This window comes from Morchella sextelata (genome assembly GCF_020137385.1).
Source record: "Morchella sextelata strain SCLS chromosome Unknown scls_19, whole genome shotgun sequence".
NCBI lineage: Eukaryota > Fungi > Ascomycota > Pezizomycetes > Pezizales > Morchellaceae > Morchella > Morchella sextelata.
Window position 1 is genome coordinate 58,372 of NW_025408634.1, and position 18,876 is coordinate 77,247.

The 18,876-nt window shown below is 49.1% G+C and overlaps 4 protein-coding genes across 4 annotated transcripts; 2 read left to right on the forward strand and 2 right to left on the reverse strand.

Annotated features, from left to right (window-relative positions):
- Window positions 1-4,927: 4,927 nt before the first annotated feature.
- Window positions 4,928-5,458, reverse strand: H6S33_004931 (uncharacterized protein; the record flags this gene model as incomplete). The annotated part of the gene is made up of 1 exon (XM_044836421.1): window positions 4,928-5,458. The coding sequence occupies one exon, from the start codon at window positions 5,456-5,458 to the stop codon at window positions 4,928-4,930; it is 531 nt and encodes a 176-aa protein (XP_044690144.1).
- A 2,892-nt stretch (window positions 5,459-8,350) lies between these two features.
- H6S33_004932 (uncharacterized protein) lies at window positions 8,351-9,163 on the reverse strand (the record flags this gene model as incomplete). Its single annotated transcript, XM_044836432.1, has 1 exon — window positions 8,351-9,163. The coding sequence occupies one exon, from the start codon at window positions 9,161-9,163 to the stop codon at window positions 8,351-8,353; it is 813 nt and encodes a 270-aa protein (XP_044690145.1).
- Window positions 9,164-11,199: 2,036 nt separating this feature from the next.
- On the forward strand, window positions 11,200-14,514 carry H6S33_004933 (uncharacterized protein; the record flags this gene model as incomplete). Its single annotated transcript, XM_044836443.1, has 4 exons — window positions 11,200-11,347; window positions 11,459-12,259; window positions 12,336-13,635; window positions 13,812-14,514. 4 exons carry the CDS (start codon window positions 11,200-11,202, stop codon window positions 14,512-14,514), a joined length of 2,952 nt encoding a protein of 983 aa, XP_044690146.1.
- Window positions 14,515-16,249: 1,735 nt separating this feature from the next.
- On the forward strand, window positions 16,250-17,170 carry H6S33_004934 (uncharacterized protein; the record flags this gene model as incomplete). Its single annotated transcript, XM_044836454.1, has 1 exon — window positions 16,250-17,170. One exon carries the CDS (start codon window positions 16,250-16,252, stop codon window positions 17,168-17,170), a length of 921 nt encoding a protein of 306 aa, XP_044690147.1.
- Window positions 17,171-18,876: the final 1,706 nt, after the last annotated feature.

Here is an 18,876-nt window from a genome sequence, read left to right on the forward strand (position 1 = left end):
CGGGTTGTTTCTTTGGGATGGTTGAAGAGATTAGGTCTTTGTGCGACGCGACCGCTACCCTGACGAAGAGGCGGAGTTGTAGATGTGTGTTGAACGGTGGTGGTGTTTCTTGCGATTCTGCAGTGTGGAGACGGAGTGGGCAGGTGCTTGCTTGGTGGCGTTGCTTGAAGAGGAAGTGTGCAGGGCGGCGGCGGGGGCGGGGGCGGGGGCGGGGGCGGGGATGAGGTGGAGTGCACTGACTAGCTGAGACTGATATTGCGGATATCTACGACCCAAGGCTGCGAATACAAGATCGATGATGACGCTCGATCTATCTACAAATCTCGGAGATTTAGCTCCCACCGCACCCGCTACTTCACACCCCTAATAACCTCAAAGTAGAGCGGAACCACCAGTACTCTGCTACATATAGGCAATCAACTATAACTACATGTAGCTAGCCAGCTAGCAAAACCCAGCTGCCAGGAAAAGACCATCAATAATATCCCCTGATATTTTTTAAAGTCGCAAACACCAATTCCGCTTCTGCGGCTACCTGACATGTAAATCTTGAATATTAGGACTAGACACGCTTCAAGATTGCGGTTCCAGGTTTAGGGTCAGGGCTCACTGAGGACTGAACGTCACTCCGAGCCGTCACCCCCCCTCCCCACGCGCACAAGAATTACCTACAAACACTCATGCGCCTCTGTCCTGTATCTAAAACAAGCAGGCAAATTTTACACGATATCCAGGTTCGATTCCACAGGGTTAGGGTTCCAGATGATTACAGGGTTAGGGTCAGTTGTGTTTACTAGACATGTCGGGAATGCTTGTAGCTAAGCCCGTCAATCCGGTCGAATCGAAATCTTACCATTACATGCAGACGCGCTGGCTTTGAAAACAGAAGAGGGCGGCGAAAAGTGAAAAAACGAAGGGTGTGTGCATATCTCATTGTACATAAGTTCACCTTCGTCTATCCCGGCCTCCACTTGTATGGAAAAAAACCACCAATTAATGCTACGAACGGATGGCTATATATATATATATATATATACGGCCCATCAAATCAACGGGAATCGAATCAGCCGGACAGGAGCTATCATCACCCCCCATAAACACCCCCCCAAAACCAACAACCAAAAACCAAAAACCAAAAACCAGGTATGTAGGTACACCCAACCGCGTGTCATCCCCCCCCTCCCATCTCCCATCTCCCATCTCCCATCTCCCATCTCCCATCTCCCATCTCCCATCTCCCATCTCCCATCTCCCATCTCCCATCTCCCATCTCCCATCTCCCATCTCCCATCTCCCATCTCCCATCTCCCATCTAAACATGCCCACCTCAATCCGTACCTGACGATCCCACCCAAGCCTCCCTCCCCCAACGTGTTCGGCAGGTGCCCCGAAACCACCCCTGTCGATCATTGACCCACTCGCCCGCTACTTGGTGTGGGTGGTTATGTCAGCCACCCTTGTCGCGATCGGTATCATTGACCTTCTAGATCTTGGCGTTGCTACGTAGGGGGCTAGAGTCGTGTGTGGGTGGGAGAGGGGCGCGGTTCGTACCTGCGTTGGTGGGTCAGGAACGGGTTTGGTCTTGGCTGTGCTGGCTAGCTGTTTACATGTAGCTAGGGTGGTGTCTTTTGTTTACCCTAGGCCCTAGACCGGATAAGGCGACACGCATTCAAAGGCTTTGTTTGGTCCATGGGATGAAAAACGTAGCTTAGCTTTTCAAGAAAATCATATTTAAGGGGGAAAAAAAAAAAAAAAAGGAAAGAAACTAGCACATTGTCTTGAACAAAGCACCAATTGACGCTAGCAAAGAGGTTAAACAACAGATCGAATCCACCAGTGCCAAATCACAGCCCTTCGCCTAGGCTCGCGCTCGCTTTTCACATGGAAAAAAAAAAAGACAAACTTCCTTCCTTACGAGCGCCCCCCAAAAACACATTACCGAAACGGCGTAGAATCGTCTCCTATATTATGTCCCTAAAGTAAGAATTAACGACACCACCGATCGTGTATACATGCCTTCATCGATATACAACCGTTCTATCTAGCTACCCTGCAATTGAAACCCACGTTCTTTGCGGGGATGCACACACCCCTGTCCGATATACGAATACGAGCTGGCTATTGATATAGCCCCTTATCTGCTTGACCTGTCAAGTATTACTATTCCACCTGAGGATACATATATCGAATAAGATTATACTTCTATCGCCTGCAGGGTTGCATTGGGCGCATGGAAGCGGTATATAATGAAACCTAATCAAACAGTACTCGATCAGATCTACCACTGCCGGGTTTTAGGTTTTCAGTATTAATGACAAGCGGTACTTCTTCTACATTGCACTTGAGGCAGTGTTGACCCAATGATTAATACCTAGACGTGTGTAGCCAGCATCTGCCCATCCTCCATGTATCAATCTTCTTCAGACACTTCCCAACCCAGATCGCACTGATTGGGTACGTCTATCCACATACATGTATCTGCACCTATACGATATTTACCCCCCAATCACGGAAGAGCAGCCGCCTAGGCACTCAGCTGGGGCTATCGGCACCGATCACCCCAAATACCCTGGACAGAGAAGAATCTCAACGCGCTGTCTCATCATATGCACCCATCATCTCAGGGCAAATCCACGAGTGATATTGTGAAGTTTTGTTTTCGAATCTTGAAGGTATGGGAGAGGTAGTGACCAAGTATAATATTTTGGCCTTCCAGGTCTGATTGCTGTGTTTCTGAAGTGACCATAAGCTCTTGTAATGTTTATTGATGATCTCGAGAGGAGAAAGCCCCTCGCTAAACTACATGTAATATACTCTGCTGTGGCCACCTCACTAGCCTACATCATACATACGTGACTTCTCACCAGCAACTGCTTCTCAGCCTTATTCTCGGCATCATACTTGTATGTACATGCTCTGATGCCGATATACACATCCCGCAATTCCCGTAGATTACAGAGTGTCCACCACGAGCCAGCACGGTGTTGGCCGGCCATGTTGTGTACAGCTATCTCTTCTTCGTGGAACGATACGAATACGAGATGATCAACTTCGACTAGCAAACAGGAGCAGTATTGATGATAGTGTAGACAAAAACAGACAAGAGCTAGCTACAGAATATCCGTGATGCGGACACCTGTACATAGTATCCCTAACGCTACGTTTCCTTTGGGCGCCTAGTTCGGCTAACCCACGCGTCTAAGACCGTATTACAAATGCTATGCAACTAACCTGCGCTGCCCAACAACGAGTCCTAGCCACCACAATAAAAAAACACAAAGGCTGTAAAATGAATTGCTTGTGTCATTTACCAACGGCGTCCCCGGCAAATAAACCAACCGGTCCCTCCACACACCCCCCCAGTAGAGCCCGAGCGCTGAAATACCACACCTGAGGTCAGAGATATCCTCATTTATGTTGACAACCTTTGGATCAAGCTCAGCTCCACCCTGAGCTTAATTGTTCCTTGTGGTTCTCCCACACAACGCCCAGCCCAACGCTGCAAGAGGTGACATTCTATGAGCAATAATCACGACGAAGAGATATATAAAAAGAAGTGTATATGGATATACCAGCTGCGGTGCTCGTCTCGCCGACGCCGACCCTCTAGCACCGCATCCCCACCACCTGTACGCACGCACGTAGAGCCGAACCACCCGCAAGACCCCCACCCTTCCACGCCTCCAATTAAAGCATAGTGCTGTGCTCCCTCACGGGAGCCCCGAGCCGCCTCACGATTTCCCCGACGCAACCGTAGGTCTGATGAAGCTTGTCGAGTTTCGCCCTCAAGCTATAGTCGATGCGTGAGATGTAGTACTGGTGGAGATGGAGGCCATGCCAGGTGTATACATGTACGTATACGTATGCGTGGGAAACCTCTAGTCCTAGTGTCACGGTGCATGCACAGACAGAGTCGCCGAATATGTGAGGATAGTCCATCAGCTGCAGCTGTTGAGCCCCTCGCGCGCTCGTGTCACGGTTTCTAGATCGACACATGGCATTCTGATATCTACACGCAGCCCCGGAAACATAACCGCCAGAAGATATATATATGTACGTTGCAGTTACCTGCATGACCCGACACTGCATCCCTCCTTATCGCTATCGACACCGGTGGGTATCCCGCTGCACGGACCAACCAACCCAAACATGAGACATCACTCGGCTCTGCGCTCGGCCCAGCCCTGTCACGGCTCTGTCTCGGCTCTGTTTTGGCTCGGCCCTGTCTCGGCTGCGCGATAAGCCGATTGCCTGACGTTTCGTAGCTAGCTGTCCAACAAAGTAAACTCCCAATTGTGCTTATTGTTTCTTCTGCGCTCGCTCGCTCGCGAGGAGAGGTGGATTGTCAACCTTCGATTGTTGACAATATGGCTGTCGCAATGCACCACACACACACACACCCAAACACCGAGCGAGTGATACCCCATGCCCCGGAACCTCCCGCCCATGACTCAGTCGTACGATTAATTAATCCCCCGATTAACCCACAACTGCAACTGCACAAGCAGAAAGTGCTGACCACCCACCCACTCACGTGTTTTGCGAATTTTTCGGATGGCGTGCTCGCTTCTTGCTGTTGGGTTGTGATATGATTCGCTGGCTCGAGTATCCAATTGGCAGCACCGGGCAAGTGATGTCACCACAGATGGCTCGTACGGGACAATGTTGTATGAAAGAGAAAGAGAGAAAAAGAGAAAAAGAGATAAAGAGATGATTAAAGAATTAACATTTCATCGTCGCATCTAGATCGAGTAGCTAGCTACATAGCTATACACATGCACATGCACATGCGCCCCCCAGGCCTCATTACTCCCCAAACCTAAACCAAAACCAAATCCAAATCCAAATCAATATACATCCGTTTCACCCAGCAAAACGCTCATTACCACCACCCCGCCCTCTCTCCCCCGCTCCGCCATGCGTCTTGTTACGTCTGCACCATCTGTTTCTGCCCCCCAGCACCTGCTGCTCCTCCCATGTCCATTTCCCGCCCGCCGTCGGCAGGTCCCATATACCCCATGCCCGTCCCTCCACCCATTTCCCTCCCAGCACCGGCGCCGGGAGCCATGTACCCCATCCCTCCACCCATCTCCCTCCCGGCGGCGGGACCCATATAGCCCATCCCCGCACTCATCCGACCTTCGCTCCCACCGCTCATCCGGCTTTCCCTCCCCCCCATTCCCATTTCCCTTCCACCCATTCCCCCACCCCCTCTCCCAGGCCCCAACCCCCTCTCGACGTCCCCGGGCGGAACATACACCCTCTCCGGCGTCGTGACCACGCTCATACTAGCTATACTGCGGTCGGGGACGGTCTCGTAGTTGCTGCTGTACATGTAGTACGCCGAGTACGGCTGGGGCTCGGGGGTCGTTGCGATCTTGGCGAAGGCGATGACGCCGCCGACGACGAGGAAGGCCATGAGGATGAGGGGGATGAGGGCGGCGAGGGGGATGCCCATCTGTGAAGGGGTGGTTAGTGGGTGATGGGGAGGGAGGGAGGGAGGGAGGGGGAAGGTACTTTTTATGGTTGTTTAGTTGGGATGAGGTGAGATGGGGTGAGCTTGTTTAGTTATTGAGGATGTGCGGATGCAGGAATTGCTTATGTAGCTTTAACGATTGACGATGCAGTACTCAGATGGCAGCGGAAGTATAAGTGAACGTAGAGTTAAAAGTAACGATCGAGGTAGCGGCGGAGGAAGAGGTGTGCATATATCAACCCACAAAAAACAAACAGAAAAAAACTCTTCACCCACCACCAGATATATTCCCAGACGGTTCTATATATCCCCGGGCACCCGGATCATCCCACGCCCTCCACCACCCACCCACCCACCCTGCCCGCCATATTGTCACCACCCCATTGGACACCGTCGTGCAGGTGGTGGGCATGCTCGGATGGCACGCAACCGTTCCGTGAGGCTGTGTTTCGTAATCCATGGATGGATGGAGGGTGCGAAAGCTTGGCTCTGTAGTGTAGGGTGGGCAGGCAGGGATTGCTTCTGCGAATTATCCGGGAGAGACGACAGGAGATGGACGTGGCAGTGCTGGCTGGATGGAGGGAGGGAAGATGTGTCTAACGGCTGTCAACCGGTGTTCAGGGGCCGTATGGCTTTTTCGCCTGGGCTGGTACATACATATGGGTGTTCTTCTCTACTCTAGAGAATGAGCCCTATATATCCCAGTGCACTGCTAGAGATGTATTGCAGGCTGGACTTATCGATAGCCAGAGCGTGGACACAGTCATGTCTGCGGTATAGAGTACAGTACAGTGGTGATGATGTAGCGATAGCGATAGCGATAGATAGATAGATACAGCAGTGCACTCCAATCTTCTGCTCGAGCGCCGAATACGAGTGATCTGCCCTCCATTGCGTACTCGCTGGCCGGAATAGTTAATTGCGCGTCGCCCAGGGAGCGAATGCTTGGTATGGCCCGATTCGGGTGGGCATCCCTGCTTGTTACTATTGCTGGATGCAACGAGTGTGGATTAGCTGGGTATATGTAAATACGAGTGCAGAGAAGTAATCGGAAATGTCCATATGCGGTGCACGTGTCCTGGAAATACTCTTTTCTTCATATGCTCGAATTGTCAGGATCGATACTGCGGACTACCAGCTCCCTGGTGCAATACATCTCTCACGATCCAAAGCATCACCATCCCTCCATCCTCCCATGGCCAGCCCTACCACACCAACCGCATCCCGGATCCCTCACCCCCGAAGGTCAATGATCCGACAAGCCGCTAGCAGCATCCAAGGCTCGCTGACGTAACGCCGCTAACCCACCACGCCAACGATCAGCAGGGATGCCACCGACACAGCGAATCAGCGCCCGCGCACACAACACATGGGCCAGACTGCTGGGTCTTCTGCCTTTGTTTTTAGAGTCTAGAATAACATTAGTAGACATAGCTGCAGTACCAAGGCAGCCCGCTCGCTGTGTAGGTTAGAGTGATGCGGGGGTGCGGTGAAGTCGATCGAGTTGCGTGCGTGTGGTGATGCTTGGCATGCCCGCCGTGGAGTTGTGTGGTGGGAGATTCGATGGCGTTGTGTGCGTACGCGTGTAGACGAGCGCGTGTTTTCTGTCTTCTAGAGCCGCATGCGCTGCATTGCGGGAACCCGAGGCGTTTTTTTGCGTCCCGTTCGTGGGTCATTATGCATCACTCGCTTAACCGCCCGCGACGAGTGAGCAGCCATGACTGCGCCGCGGTCGCGTTAGCAGACTAGCGATACTGGTGCGGGCAATTAATAGGGAATGATGTACGATAGGGGGATCTTAAACCGTGATTTTTATGATATGGGGGCGGAGTGGTGGGGCAGTTGGACTTGTGATGGTATGTGGGGAGACGTACGTACTTTCTGCTGGGCCAGGAGGTGTGTGACGGCGGCTCATGGGGCGAGTGAGAGCTTGTGATGATGCGACGGATGGGACCAGGGATTGGAATTCGGGGTGTTGGTTGGAGTAAACGTACTGTCAGATGGTTGGGGAAGTGGGTAGATTGAAGTAATTCGATAGATGATGGTTCTGTTAACAGGTTTGGAAGTGGGCTCCTTAAATACTCTACTAACCTCCCCTTAATGTTACGCTGTTATCACGTTTTCGCCACGACGTCCTGAACCTCTACTGTATACGGCATCGATATCGCATCATGAACCTCTACTGTAAGTATACAGATAACCGTATACGTAAATACGAACGGCTCCCTATACCAGGGGTTTTGACAGGTGTATAGTACTACGGGGAATTGGAATAAAATGACATTTTGTGTTCTCACTATTTTAACTCGATGGTGTTTTCAGCAGAAGGCTTTGATGTTGATAACTAGGTCACTGTCGATCACTCGGATATTTCGAAATGTCTCTATTGGAAATATAGACGGGTATTGGCTGCTTTCTTGACTGCTTGATTGATGTTGCTTGTCTATATATCTTGTATGCTCGACTACGGTACAAATCAGTGTTCTTATATACCCGTATAACCCTTGATATACCGCACTATATAGCTGTTGGCATCACTATTCCCTACCGGACGCTTGATACCGACTTCAAAGTTTCGAGAGCTTACACTAGGGTTAACTACTGTTACTATCATGAAAGAAGAAATAGCATCCATGTCCAGCCCCAGCACTACCGGCCAACGCCGTGCAAAATGTCAAGCCCGCGGCCTTTTATTAGCAAATCACTGTTCTTGGAGAGTAATTACGTGAACTGCTATGAAGGATCACCCACATAACCCTAACCCTAGTCAATACCGGAAATTGGAAATGCCTGTGACCTTCAATTCCCGCCTCCAGACTTTGCACAATATATGGCTTAAGTGTTGGCAATTCCGAGGCCCCCCCTCTCTCTAGTTTACGAGAATAGACGAAATATCAGCAAGCATCGTCTTGTTTTGTATTGTGCCCATCGCTGGTAGAGGATCATGGATAAACAGGGGGCCATCTGCTCCGTCCCCCTCCAATGCCACAACGGCCTCCACGTCGTACTCGCCGCCAACCTACTGCTCTCTACCTCCCTACTCCTCAACCACCCCACCCTCACCTTCCAATACCACACGCCAAACACGCTCCTCCCCGGCGCCTCAAACTCCCCCTCCACACTCTTGCTCACCCGCTTCACCAGCGACGCGCCCCCTACCGGCCCCACCCCCGCCCACGCCAACGCAAACCCCGCCGGAAACGACATCTGCGCCTGCCGCAGCCCGTCCGTCGTCACGCCGCTCTGCACGACGAGCTTGGCGTTGTTGAGCACCAGCAGCCCGACGATGAGGTAGATGTCGCTGCTGCCGGCCCACTGCTCCTGGATCCACCTGCGGGTGTCGTTGCTGCGGCACTGCGCGGCGAGCCATGCGGAGTGGTTGAGGATCGTGTGGAGCTCGCTCTCGGGGGCGGAGAGCTCGCTGGCGGAGGTGTTGGAGGAGGTGGCGGCGAGGGCGAGGATGTCGGTGAGGGCGGAGCGGAGCTTGGAGGTCTTGGTGAGCGTGGAGGAGGTCTTGTAGATGCCGAAGGGCTTGATGACGATGGGGGTGGGCAGGTCGGTGCGCGTGGGGAAGGAGTCGTGCAGGTTTTGGTGGAGGTTTTGGGGGTTGGTGAAGAGGGAGCCGAGGGTGATGGTGTCGGGGGTAGCGATGTAGGAGAGCGGGGGAGCGGACGGGGGGGCAGACATTAGGTAGGGTTATAAATATTGCGGTGAAAGAGCTAGGGAGTAATAGAGATCTGGTATTAGTTGAGAGGTCTGGTGGGGTGGTGTTTCAAAAGGCGCATGTACTTGGAAGTTATATATATGTGAGGACTTCCGGAATGTTGGCCTTATGAGTTCTTGAGGCCTAGGCGGGCGAAGTTTGGTTAATCCAAAACGATATCTAGCTACGCAATCCACGTGCGTTCACATGGAGGTGTTCTTGAGTCCTAGGCAGCCAAAGATTATTACATGTATAAATCCTCAAGGCATGCAATCCGAATCACAAGGGAATCATGCAAGCTGCTCAACTGGCTAGAGGGTAGGCTCAGCCTTGCGGGTTTTTGGAAAGAACTGCTAGTATTGCATACTGTATATACTTGCAGAGCACATCTACCTAACTGGACTCTCTATAGGGTGCGGCAGCTAGCTAACAGCCAGCTGGCCTGCTTTAATTTGAAAACGTCAACTTCGCCCCAATTCAGGTACAGCTTGCGGTAAGATTATTGTAGAAGTATGGGAGGAGTTCTATTGGCTTGCCCAGCCATAGAAACCCTGTTTTTAGACCCCTGTTTCTACAATAATTCTACCTCTCGCTGTACTTGCAACTAGCACAGGAATCCGGAAGAGATAACGTATAACATACCTAGTACATGCACCTATAAATGATGTAGGTACGGGGTTCATGTCGATACATGTACATTCGGGGTACAGAGGTTTTGGTAAATTTTGGTTGCCGTTAATTGCAACGCAAAGTTTGTATGGGAACACCATACTTAAAATCAGAAACACTCAAATCATGACTTTAAAACTCAGATTTCACATGCCTGAAGAATGGGCTCAAAATTCTAGAATTCTCTGAACTCCGTCGTGAGATAATTTCCAAGTGCCCTTGAAGAGTTGCAATTTTTTTGATGAGGTTAATGGGTGGTTGTTTCGGGTAGCTAAACATGGCTACTTTGGCTGTAAAAAGGGTATAGTACCAAAACTTCTGTCCTGGTACTATATGTAACGGGTATGTATGTAGTTGTGTCGGCTTATATAGGTTTTAAGAGGTGGGAACGGGCAGCCAGTCGAACGAAGCTCTCCCATGCACCTAAATCTTATCAATTGCGGCTCAACTACGTATATGTATCTACATGTAGTATGTACCTTAAGACAAGGGGCCGAATCACATGCCCTATAAGAGGACAACCACAGACCACCCTATATAGACCTGGTCTATATACCTTGGCAGCCTGGCCGGTCCTGCCCGTTCAATTGCAATCTTGTCGAGTTTTAGGCCGCCCTCACTCTCTCTCACCAGTTACTCGCGTGGCCTATATTTGGGCAGTGACTCCATGATGTGCAGAACATCTTACCATTCCTGTGTTCTGGTAGGGTCATTGAGAAGGAGCAAGTTCTGAGTTTCTTTCTAGCCTAACCTTAATTATTTCCGTTGACCACATACACCGTGATCTACATAGATCATGATCAGTGCCTCTAGGCAGAACCCGATACGCCACTACATACATATCTATTGGAATATGGGTTAATGATAATCGCCACCTCTTTTTTTTCTTTCTTTTTTTTATAAATCATATAATTTTTAATTCTAGGTACAAAATTGCGCATGCAGTCGTGGGCTATGGCGTAAAAATAGCTTTCCCCGTCCTAAAAATAAAAAGCTCATCTCCGGATGCTGATCTTGAGTGCATGGTAAGGTCTAAGCCTACTATGCCTAGCTAGAGGCCGTCACCAAAAGGAAAATAAGGCTTTGCGCGGGATACATAAAATACCACGGATCATTATAAGGTCCCCCTCCCCCCAGTGCACCAGACTAGTCGTGACGCCAACACTAATGGCACAGAACCCGTCAATGAGGAGATCCGAAGTCGAAAGGAGAATCAAAAACAAACGCATCCTGCACGCTCGGGTTTTTTTTCTTATTTTTTGCAAGGTTCTAGAAGGTTTAGAGTCCCCTTCTGCGCGTGTCGAATAAGCTAACCAGAGGAGACCAATAAACTTCTGCTAGCTCAACCACCATGAAACTCGACGACCGTGGAACCCCGACAGCGGGATCCCCGCTAGGTCTGATAACCGGTGGGACTGTGGACTTCGCACTTGACGAGCAAGGTCCAATGGATGATTTGAACTTCATAGACCTCGTCTCTGATGTCTTCAGAGACGACCGTGCGTGAAAACGGAGTTCTAGAAGGACTGGTATGGTGCAGAGGATGGGGGATTACTTCTTCCAGAGGTTCCTTGTGGGTGGGGTATTGGCAGATGTTGAATGGGCTATAGACCTCATCGCGAAGGATGATAGCAGGGTCCCATCGTTGATATCCAATCTGATAAGGCTTGGTGAATACGGGCGTAAGAAGTTCAAAATCACTTCTAACCCAGTCGATATCGACCGCTCTGTTGAAGCTCTCCGGATAGCGCTGTCCGTGGCACCATTGGATCACCCACGCCGATCCCTGCTTCTTGTCGCCACAATGAGTAGCCTTTCCTGTGTCGACGAGTATAGTGAGGGGCAGTCCCAATATGAAGCGAGATTGGCGGAGATGTATGACGAAATATCCTTAAATTCGTTTGATCTGCCCCTACAGTCGGAGCAGTTAGCAGCCAAAGCATTTGCCAAGTCGTATAAATACATGAGGAGTCGCAACATGGATGATCTTGCGCAGGGCATCAGTCTCTTTCAGCAAGCGACTAAAGCTCTGCCACCAGATGACGAGGAATGGCGATCAAGGTGCTTGTACTCTCTGGGGCACCTTTTGGTTATCAAGTTCCAGAGATCCAAATCCGTTGCAGACATAGACGCTGCTATCGATGTGCTTCATGAGATGGCACAAATAGGATCAGTCTCCACAAAAAAACGGGCAAACAGCCTAGGAGCCCTGGGACGCGCATTTTGCACAAGGGGGGTTGTCTTATCCGAGATGTCAGACGTTGAGCAGGGTATAGAGCGACATGAGGAGCAGTTAAAGCTCCTCACACCAGATGACCCGGATCGGGCTCAGTGCCTGTATAGTTTGTCGGAAGTGATTAGCTGGCGCTACATCCGCTCTAAGAAACCATCCGACATCGCGAAATCTATCCGTTTATTCAAAGAAGCAATAGCTACCTCTCCAGAGGAGAATCAACGCCTAAAGTTACAATTCCAACTGGGACTTAGGCTTTGTCTCAGAAACCGGACTTAGGCTTTGTCTCAGAAACCAGACCCAGATTACCAAACGGTCGAGGGCCAGATCGCTGGACGATATCGATCCGTTAATTCGTACATTACGCACAATAGTGAAAAGGACTTCAATTGACGATCCCTCAAGGGGTTTTCATCTACGAACCTGTGCCCAATTGTTTTCTGTTCGCCGCGAATTTGAGGAAGACAAGAAGTGTCCTGATAGTCTATCACATGCAATTGAATTAGCTGAAGAGGCATTTATATTAATCCCACCAGACTCGGATGTAAAGCGTGTGGAAGAATCTGTTTATCTATCCACGCTTTGGCTTAAGCATGACGTTGAAATACATGGGCGTTTCGATTTAGAGAGGGCCAAGGAGGTTTACGAACTCAACAAGCAAGCTTTGAGGTGCGAGTTTGCGAGTACAAGTATCCGAATAAGCGCTGCTCAATACGCCAGCTTCGTTCTCTATGTCACCGGGCTTGGTCACCAGATACGGTCTCCTGCAAGCCCAGCGGAGGAATACTTGCCGCTGTTTGAGGAAGCCTTCGAGATCTTGGAGGAAGGCATCGCTCTTCTTCGCATACTCAGTCCGCAGCACTTGCGCCGCAACGAACGGCGAGAACTGATGCAGGTAGCTATAGGTGGTCTCGATGATCTTGGAGCGAATGCGGTGGGTGTAGGTATCTATGCAGGGAAAACAGCAGCTCGCTGCTTGTCTACACTTGAACTCGGTCGAGGAGTAATCCTAGGATTTTCCATTGACTGCAGAAGTACTGGAAACCTTCAAGAGCTGCAGAGGACAAATCCAGAGCTTTTGCTCAAATTCAACGACCTACGTAGTTGTATGGACTCTCCGATAGGCGCTGGCATATGCATGGGAGCCTTAGATATTTCGACTCTCGGGGGTATTTTCGAGCAGAGTGCTACCAGAGAACAGCTTAAACGCCAGAGAATGAACGACTCCAACGAGCTTACAAAGACATTACACAAGATCCGAAGTCTACCGGGATTTGAGAAGTTCCAGCTACCACCTTCATATGAGGATCTCATTGAAATTGCCAAAGATGGCCCTATCGTGGTTATGATATGTACGGGCCTTCGGAGCGACGCGATAATTGCTACAAGCTCATGTATAAAGTCTATACCGCTTCCAAAACTCCTCCACCCCGACGCAATAGATAGACTTCAAAGGCTCAACACAAACATCATTCCCGGGGGGGCCAGTACATATCGATGGAGAAACGAGAAGATGGAACACTTGCTTCTTTGGTTATGGGATGCAGCAGTAGAGTCAGTCATTGACGATTTGAAAGCCCAAGGTTTTGTTCCTCCTAGTCCTCCTAGTCATCCATCCAACCTTCCCATATATGGTGGATTGGCGTGGGGAGATTCGCCATTGCAACATTCAATGCCGCTGGCGACCACTCTCCTGGATCAACTAGGAACACATTATCTAATGCAATTAGCTCCTATATTCCAACGCTCAAAGCTCTTTCCTACGCCCGCGAGAAGGCCTTCACTTTCCAAGCCAGCGACTCCAGCCTGCTCATTATTGCCATGCCCAAGACTCCTGCTCACTCGTCTCTGGTTAGTGTTGATAGTGAGGCTGGGTCAGTCGCGGGTCTGGCGCCGGAGGGTGTTAGGACGGAGATACTGAACAGTCCAAGCGCCAAAGCCACACTCGAAAAACTTCCATCGTTCAATGCCATTCACTTTGCATGTCACGGAATTTCCGACACCAAAAATGCTTTAAATAGCCATTTTTTACTTCACAGGCCGAATGGGGACCGCACCCCCGATATTAATAAGTTAACAGCAGGGGCGGTTTCGAATATCAACATCGAACGAGCGCAGATAGCGTACTTGTCACCCTGTTCTACCGCCAAACTTGAGTGGAAGCAGCATGAAGATGAGGCACTTCACATTGCCAGTACTTTCCAACTCGCTGGGTTCAGCCATGTACTTGCAAACATGTGGCAATCGGACGACGGTGCCTGCCTAAAGGTCTCGACCGAGTTCTACCGTAACCTGTTCGACGATGAGCTTTCCGGCGGTGTTTGTGGGCATAGGAGGGTCAGCGCAGCCTTCCATTGTGCAGTCAAGAAACTGAGGGACGAGCAGCCAAAGCTACCCCTCCTGTGGTCACCGTTTATTCATACTGGCGCATGAGTGTGTGAGCTCAATGAGGGGACAGTTTTGGTTTTTGGTTTTTGGTTTTAACTCCTTTGATTATGGGGTTCCTGGACCGGGGGCGGGTGTGGCTTCTTTCTCTATTGGCGCGGGATGTTTTTGATGAATCTATTCCGATCGTTTTTCCTTATCAATTTCACATATTTCTCCCGCTTGCCCCACTATGTATACAGCCAGCGTACGCGTTGGTTTTACTTATTTCTGTGTTGACGCAATCGGATGTACCCGGGCAAGCTTAGGAGAATTGTTTTTCGTGGCGAACTTTATTTTACTTATTTCTCTATATCTCGAGGATCAGTAGCAAAAACTGCGATACCTAAAGTTTCAATGATGGAAAGACTGCCTTGTATGCCGGGGGAGAATGATGCCGAGCCAGCCTCAATTTTCGCCGACGGTGGTTTAAAGTAGGATCAGCCATATATGTAGTCAACAGGGTGTCCATGTGTTGTGTGGCTCTCTTATGGCTAGCATCACTAGGGCAGCTGAGGTGGATCAATGTCTGAGTCTCCTTCTTTAAAGCATCAAAGATGAGATGAAATAACTACCACCGTTAGTTAGGGTTGCTTGCTTAAACACGATATTCTTCCCATAATGTGTTTAGATAGCAATATCCGGCATGGTGGTATGGTAAGTAGAGGTAGTTTAATGCTGTACCACGGATCCCGCCTAGCTAAAAACTGTTGGACTCAGATTAAGATAGAATTTTATTTTACAGGAAAGACAAGCTAACTGATGGGACAACGAGAGTAGATAAGCTAAGGACCCCAGATATAGATGGTACATGTAGTATTTATATAGACATTTTAGGATAAGAGACGCATTAATGTTTTTGGATGGGGAGTGGCGTCATATCTCATCACTCGGCTTAACCAAGGCGAGTGAGAATCTATGATTCCGCTTGTTTGTCAACCGATAGGCTAACTTATTAAGTGTAGGCGGGCTTTGGAGAGTACAAGCGCTGCGTTGTGAATCTCTCCCATATTTTCAAATTCTGATAGAGTACTCATGCATGTCAAGCCAGTTCACTGAACTCATTATATCTTGTCTCAGGCTCATTGTATTACGACTTTTGTTATATAGAATAAGTGATAGTCCGTATTTCTATCGAGCAGGATTATGCACCAATTAAGGGTCAGTTTGGAGAAACTCCATGAGACCATACCTTTCTGTATAGATATAACCATGCCGGTTTCTAAGATTGCAAATAACCCTCGATATCTCTTTCGTTTTCCATTGGGTCCTTAAAGCTAGCGCCATAGCGCAGTTGGCTCTAGGACTGGGCTCAATTTGTATTATACGGCATTCGGGAGGAGCTTTTCTGAACTCAAAATTCAGGATCGGAAGCCGTTCAAGGAGTGACATTATTTTATTAAGTTAGGGTTGAGTAGAATGGCTGGCGCTAATCCATATTCTCGCATACTCCTCCGGCAGAGCTTCGTACTAGTATATGAGGCATTTTCTACCGTAGAAATGTGCCACTTTATATCAGTGATTATTCTGCAATCAAACGTACAGAAATGCTTCATTTCGGACCTTTTTCGTTCATTGTATTACAGACAACCGGTAAGCGCGTTATATAAATTCGGTGCAGCCAAGCTGAATATCCTTCCTCCACGAAAACTATCACCACACAACGAAACGTACGCAAGAAATCACACATAACACAACCCCAGCCATGCAAGAACTCTATTCACAGGGTACGACATTCAACATCATGAAAGCGTGCCTATCTCAGAGTCCTCACCCTTTCGATGAACAGGTGTTCAGGAACCTTCAAAGTGCCCTCATCCTCTCCGGACAGCTCAGCGCACTTCTTGACAAGTACATACCAGGAGTCAGCCCCCCCGAAGACGTCCCATACGACGAAAGTAAACTCCAAGAAGCCAAATATCTATGGACAACCGTCGAAAGCGCTTCCAAGGCCATTTTCGAGGGAATGACAGAGAGGAAAACAGGAAAACTTGGGTTAAATGATGTCTTCAAGATCTGGACGAGATTTGAGGAAGAAACCGGGATGCTCCGCCTTTCGCAGAGACTTCACAGGTTGAATCATCACCTGCTGGCCTGTGAGCAGATTCTCGGCCAATATGGGGGTATACCGTTGGATGCGGAAAGGCAGTCAAGACAAGACGCTCAGATATTGGAGAAGATTGTATTCCCGGCAAGTGAACAGCTCGTGAGACTACATGCACATCTTTTAGACGCAGCTGGCCCAAGTCGCGGCAGTCCACCCCAACAGAAATCAAACGAAGGCCTGCTATCACAGATCCGGAGCACGACCAGCAAAGATTACAAGGACTACCACCGCTTCGAGGATATCATGCTCCGTCTGACAACCGTAGGTCTAAAACTAACGGCGCTTCTATGTGTTCCGCAAAAGGTCATCATGGCCCAACATGAATTACAAGAGTTTTCCCGCCTGGTGCTGGAATATCCACGACTGGCCGGCGCCCCTGCATCCCACCAAAATCAGTTTATCGAAACTCACCTCATCCCTCTTAGAGAGACGGTCATAACCAGAGTGGATCATATTTCTAAGATCACGGCATGGGAAGATGGAAGGAGGGAACCAGCGGCGCAGGAACTCATCCTCAAGTCGCGCGACATGATCCAACGCTTACAGGTTAATAGATGATAGCTATAGATATATATTACCTAGCGTTCTACAAGGACTTGTTTGCCTCTACAAACTAGTCCCATTACCGGGCTTTTTCTTTGAGAAAGGGTCTTGAGTTTGCGCTTATGAATTCACCAATACATGTAGACGTTAGGTTCTGTACATGTATCCACATTTGTATTTGTATTTACTCTATATATTAGGAGTCTGAATGCGGTTAGAGCATGTAATTAGATAGAAATAGAGTGTACCATATTATATACATATTAAATCTAATTAACGAGTACTTCATAATCTTTCTATATTTCTTGATCTGTTTTGACCAGCTGCAGCTTGACTAGCGATCGTGGAGGATAGAATTCTGTGGACAGGAAGAGGGTTGTAAAAGCTGTAACATCTATCAAATGGGTCATGATATTCAATTCTCTTATAATGGTTGTAGCGGTAGGCACTGGGTACATTGAAAGCACGAAATCGCCTGGTAAGTAACACCGAGTGAGAACCTGTGACGCAGGTTCCGTTCTGTTTACGATTTTATCCTACACAGCCATAGATGACGAGGTGCAATCAAGAATTTACAAATGGCCACTAGCTACAGGTAGATTCGTAACAGCGATCAAAACATTTTTTAGTACTCCGGGTCTCCATATGAACCCTCGCTCTATCTACATGCCCTCCCTTAGTGACAAGCCGTCACCAATATCTTCCTCCACGTTACAACGACAGTGGACTGCATCCGATGTACGTTCACCGCATGTATTGGGACCTCGAAGTACCTCCAAATCACCTGGTGCCTCATTAATCTTTGGTATAGGGCGACACCTGCCATTTCAGAAGCGGGAATCGGTAAAGAGTGCCGTATACCCTATTTTCCTTTCCTTTTTCCAAGGAGATGCTGACTCAAAAGAATGCTAGTTTCATAGACATATGTAGGTATGAAAGATCAGTCTCTCCTCTACTTCTTTATACATGTCTTCATCTGTACTGGCCATATTCTCGTCTTGCGAGGAGGCAGAGTCCTCCCTGTCTGTCTGTGATAGGGAAATCTCCCCACCTCTATCGGGGGTATAGTTCTTCGTTCCTTCTTTCTGCCCACTCATTCATTATAAGTTATTAGAAGGGAACGTTTCTTTTAGTCTCCCCCGGTCTGGGGCGTGGTCAATCCCCCTCACTATACCAACACCATCACCAAGCGATGAAACAAATTCCCCCTCCCTTCTCCTATTATAATAATCATGTATAAGACCACTACCTATTTCCTACACTGAGCGCATCATGCTTCTTTATATCCAGGTTAATCTTCTTCATGGGATATCACTCGATGATTCTGCTTCCGCCCATTCTATGCTGCTATCTAGTGTTTTCACCCCGCGTATCACCCTAGCTCTCCTGCATTGGATTTTCCCAGAACTTTGTGATACTAGAGGCGGGGGAGGGGTACTAGTTTCCTAGAACCAATGATCGTAGCCTGAGACACCATCGTACACGGTTCAAGGCAAGAGATAGAAATACGGAGTTGTGATCAGAGAGGTATAGTTTAATGGCTATATATAGAGCAGCCCCTTACCAGCGACGCCCCATTCTAGGCCCGCTAACCATTGAGTTCGCCATCTGGGCTCTTATCGGTCTATGCAGACCCTGCGTCAGCGGATAGCGTAGGTTTGCGGTGTTCACCACAAATCACATTCCTGTAAACCTGCCTTCGAACCACGACTTTAAAATGG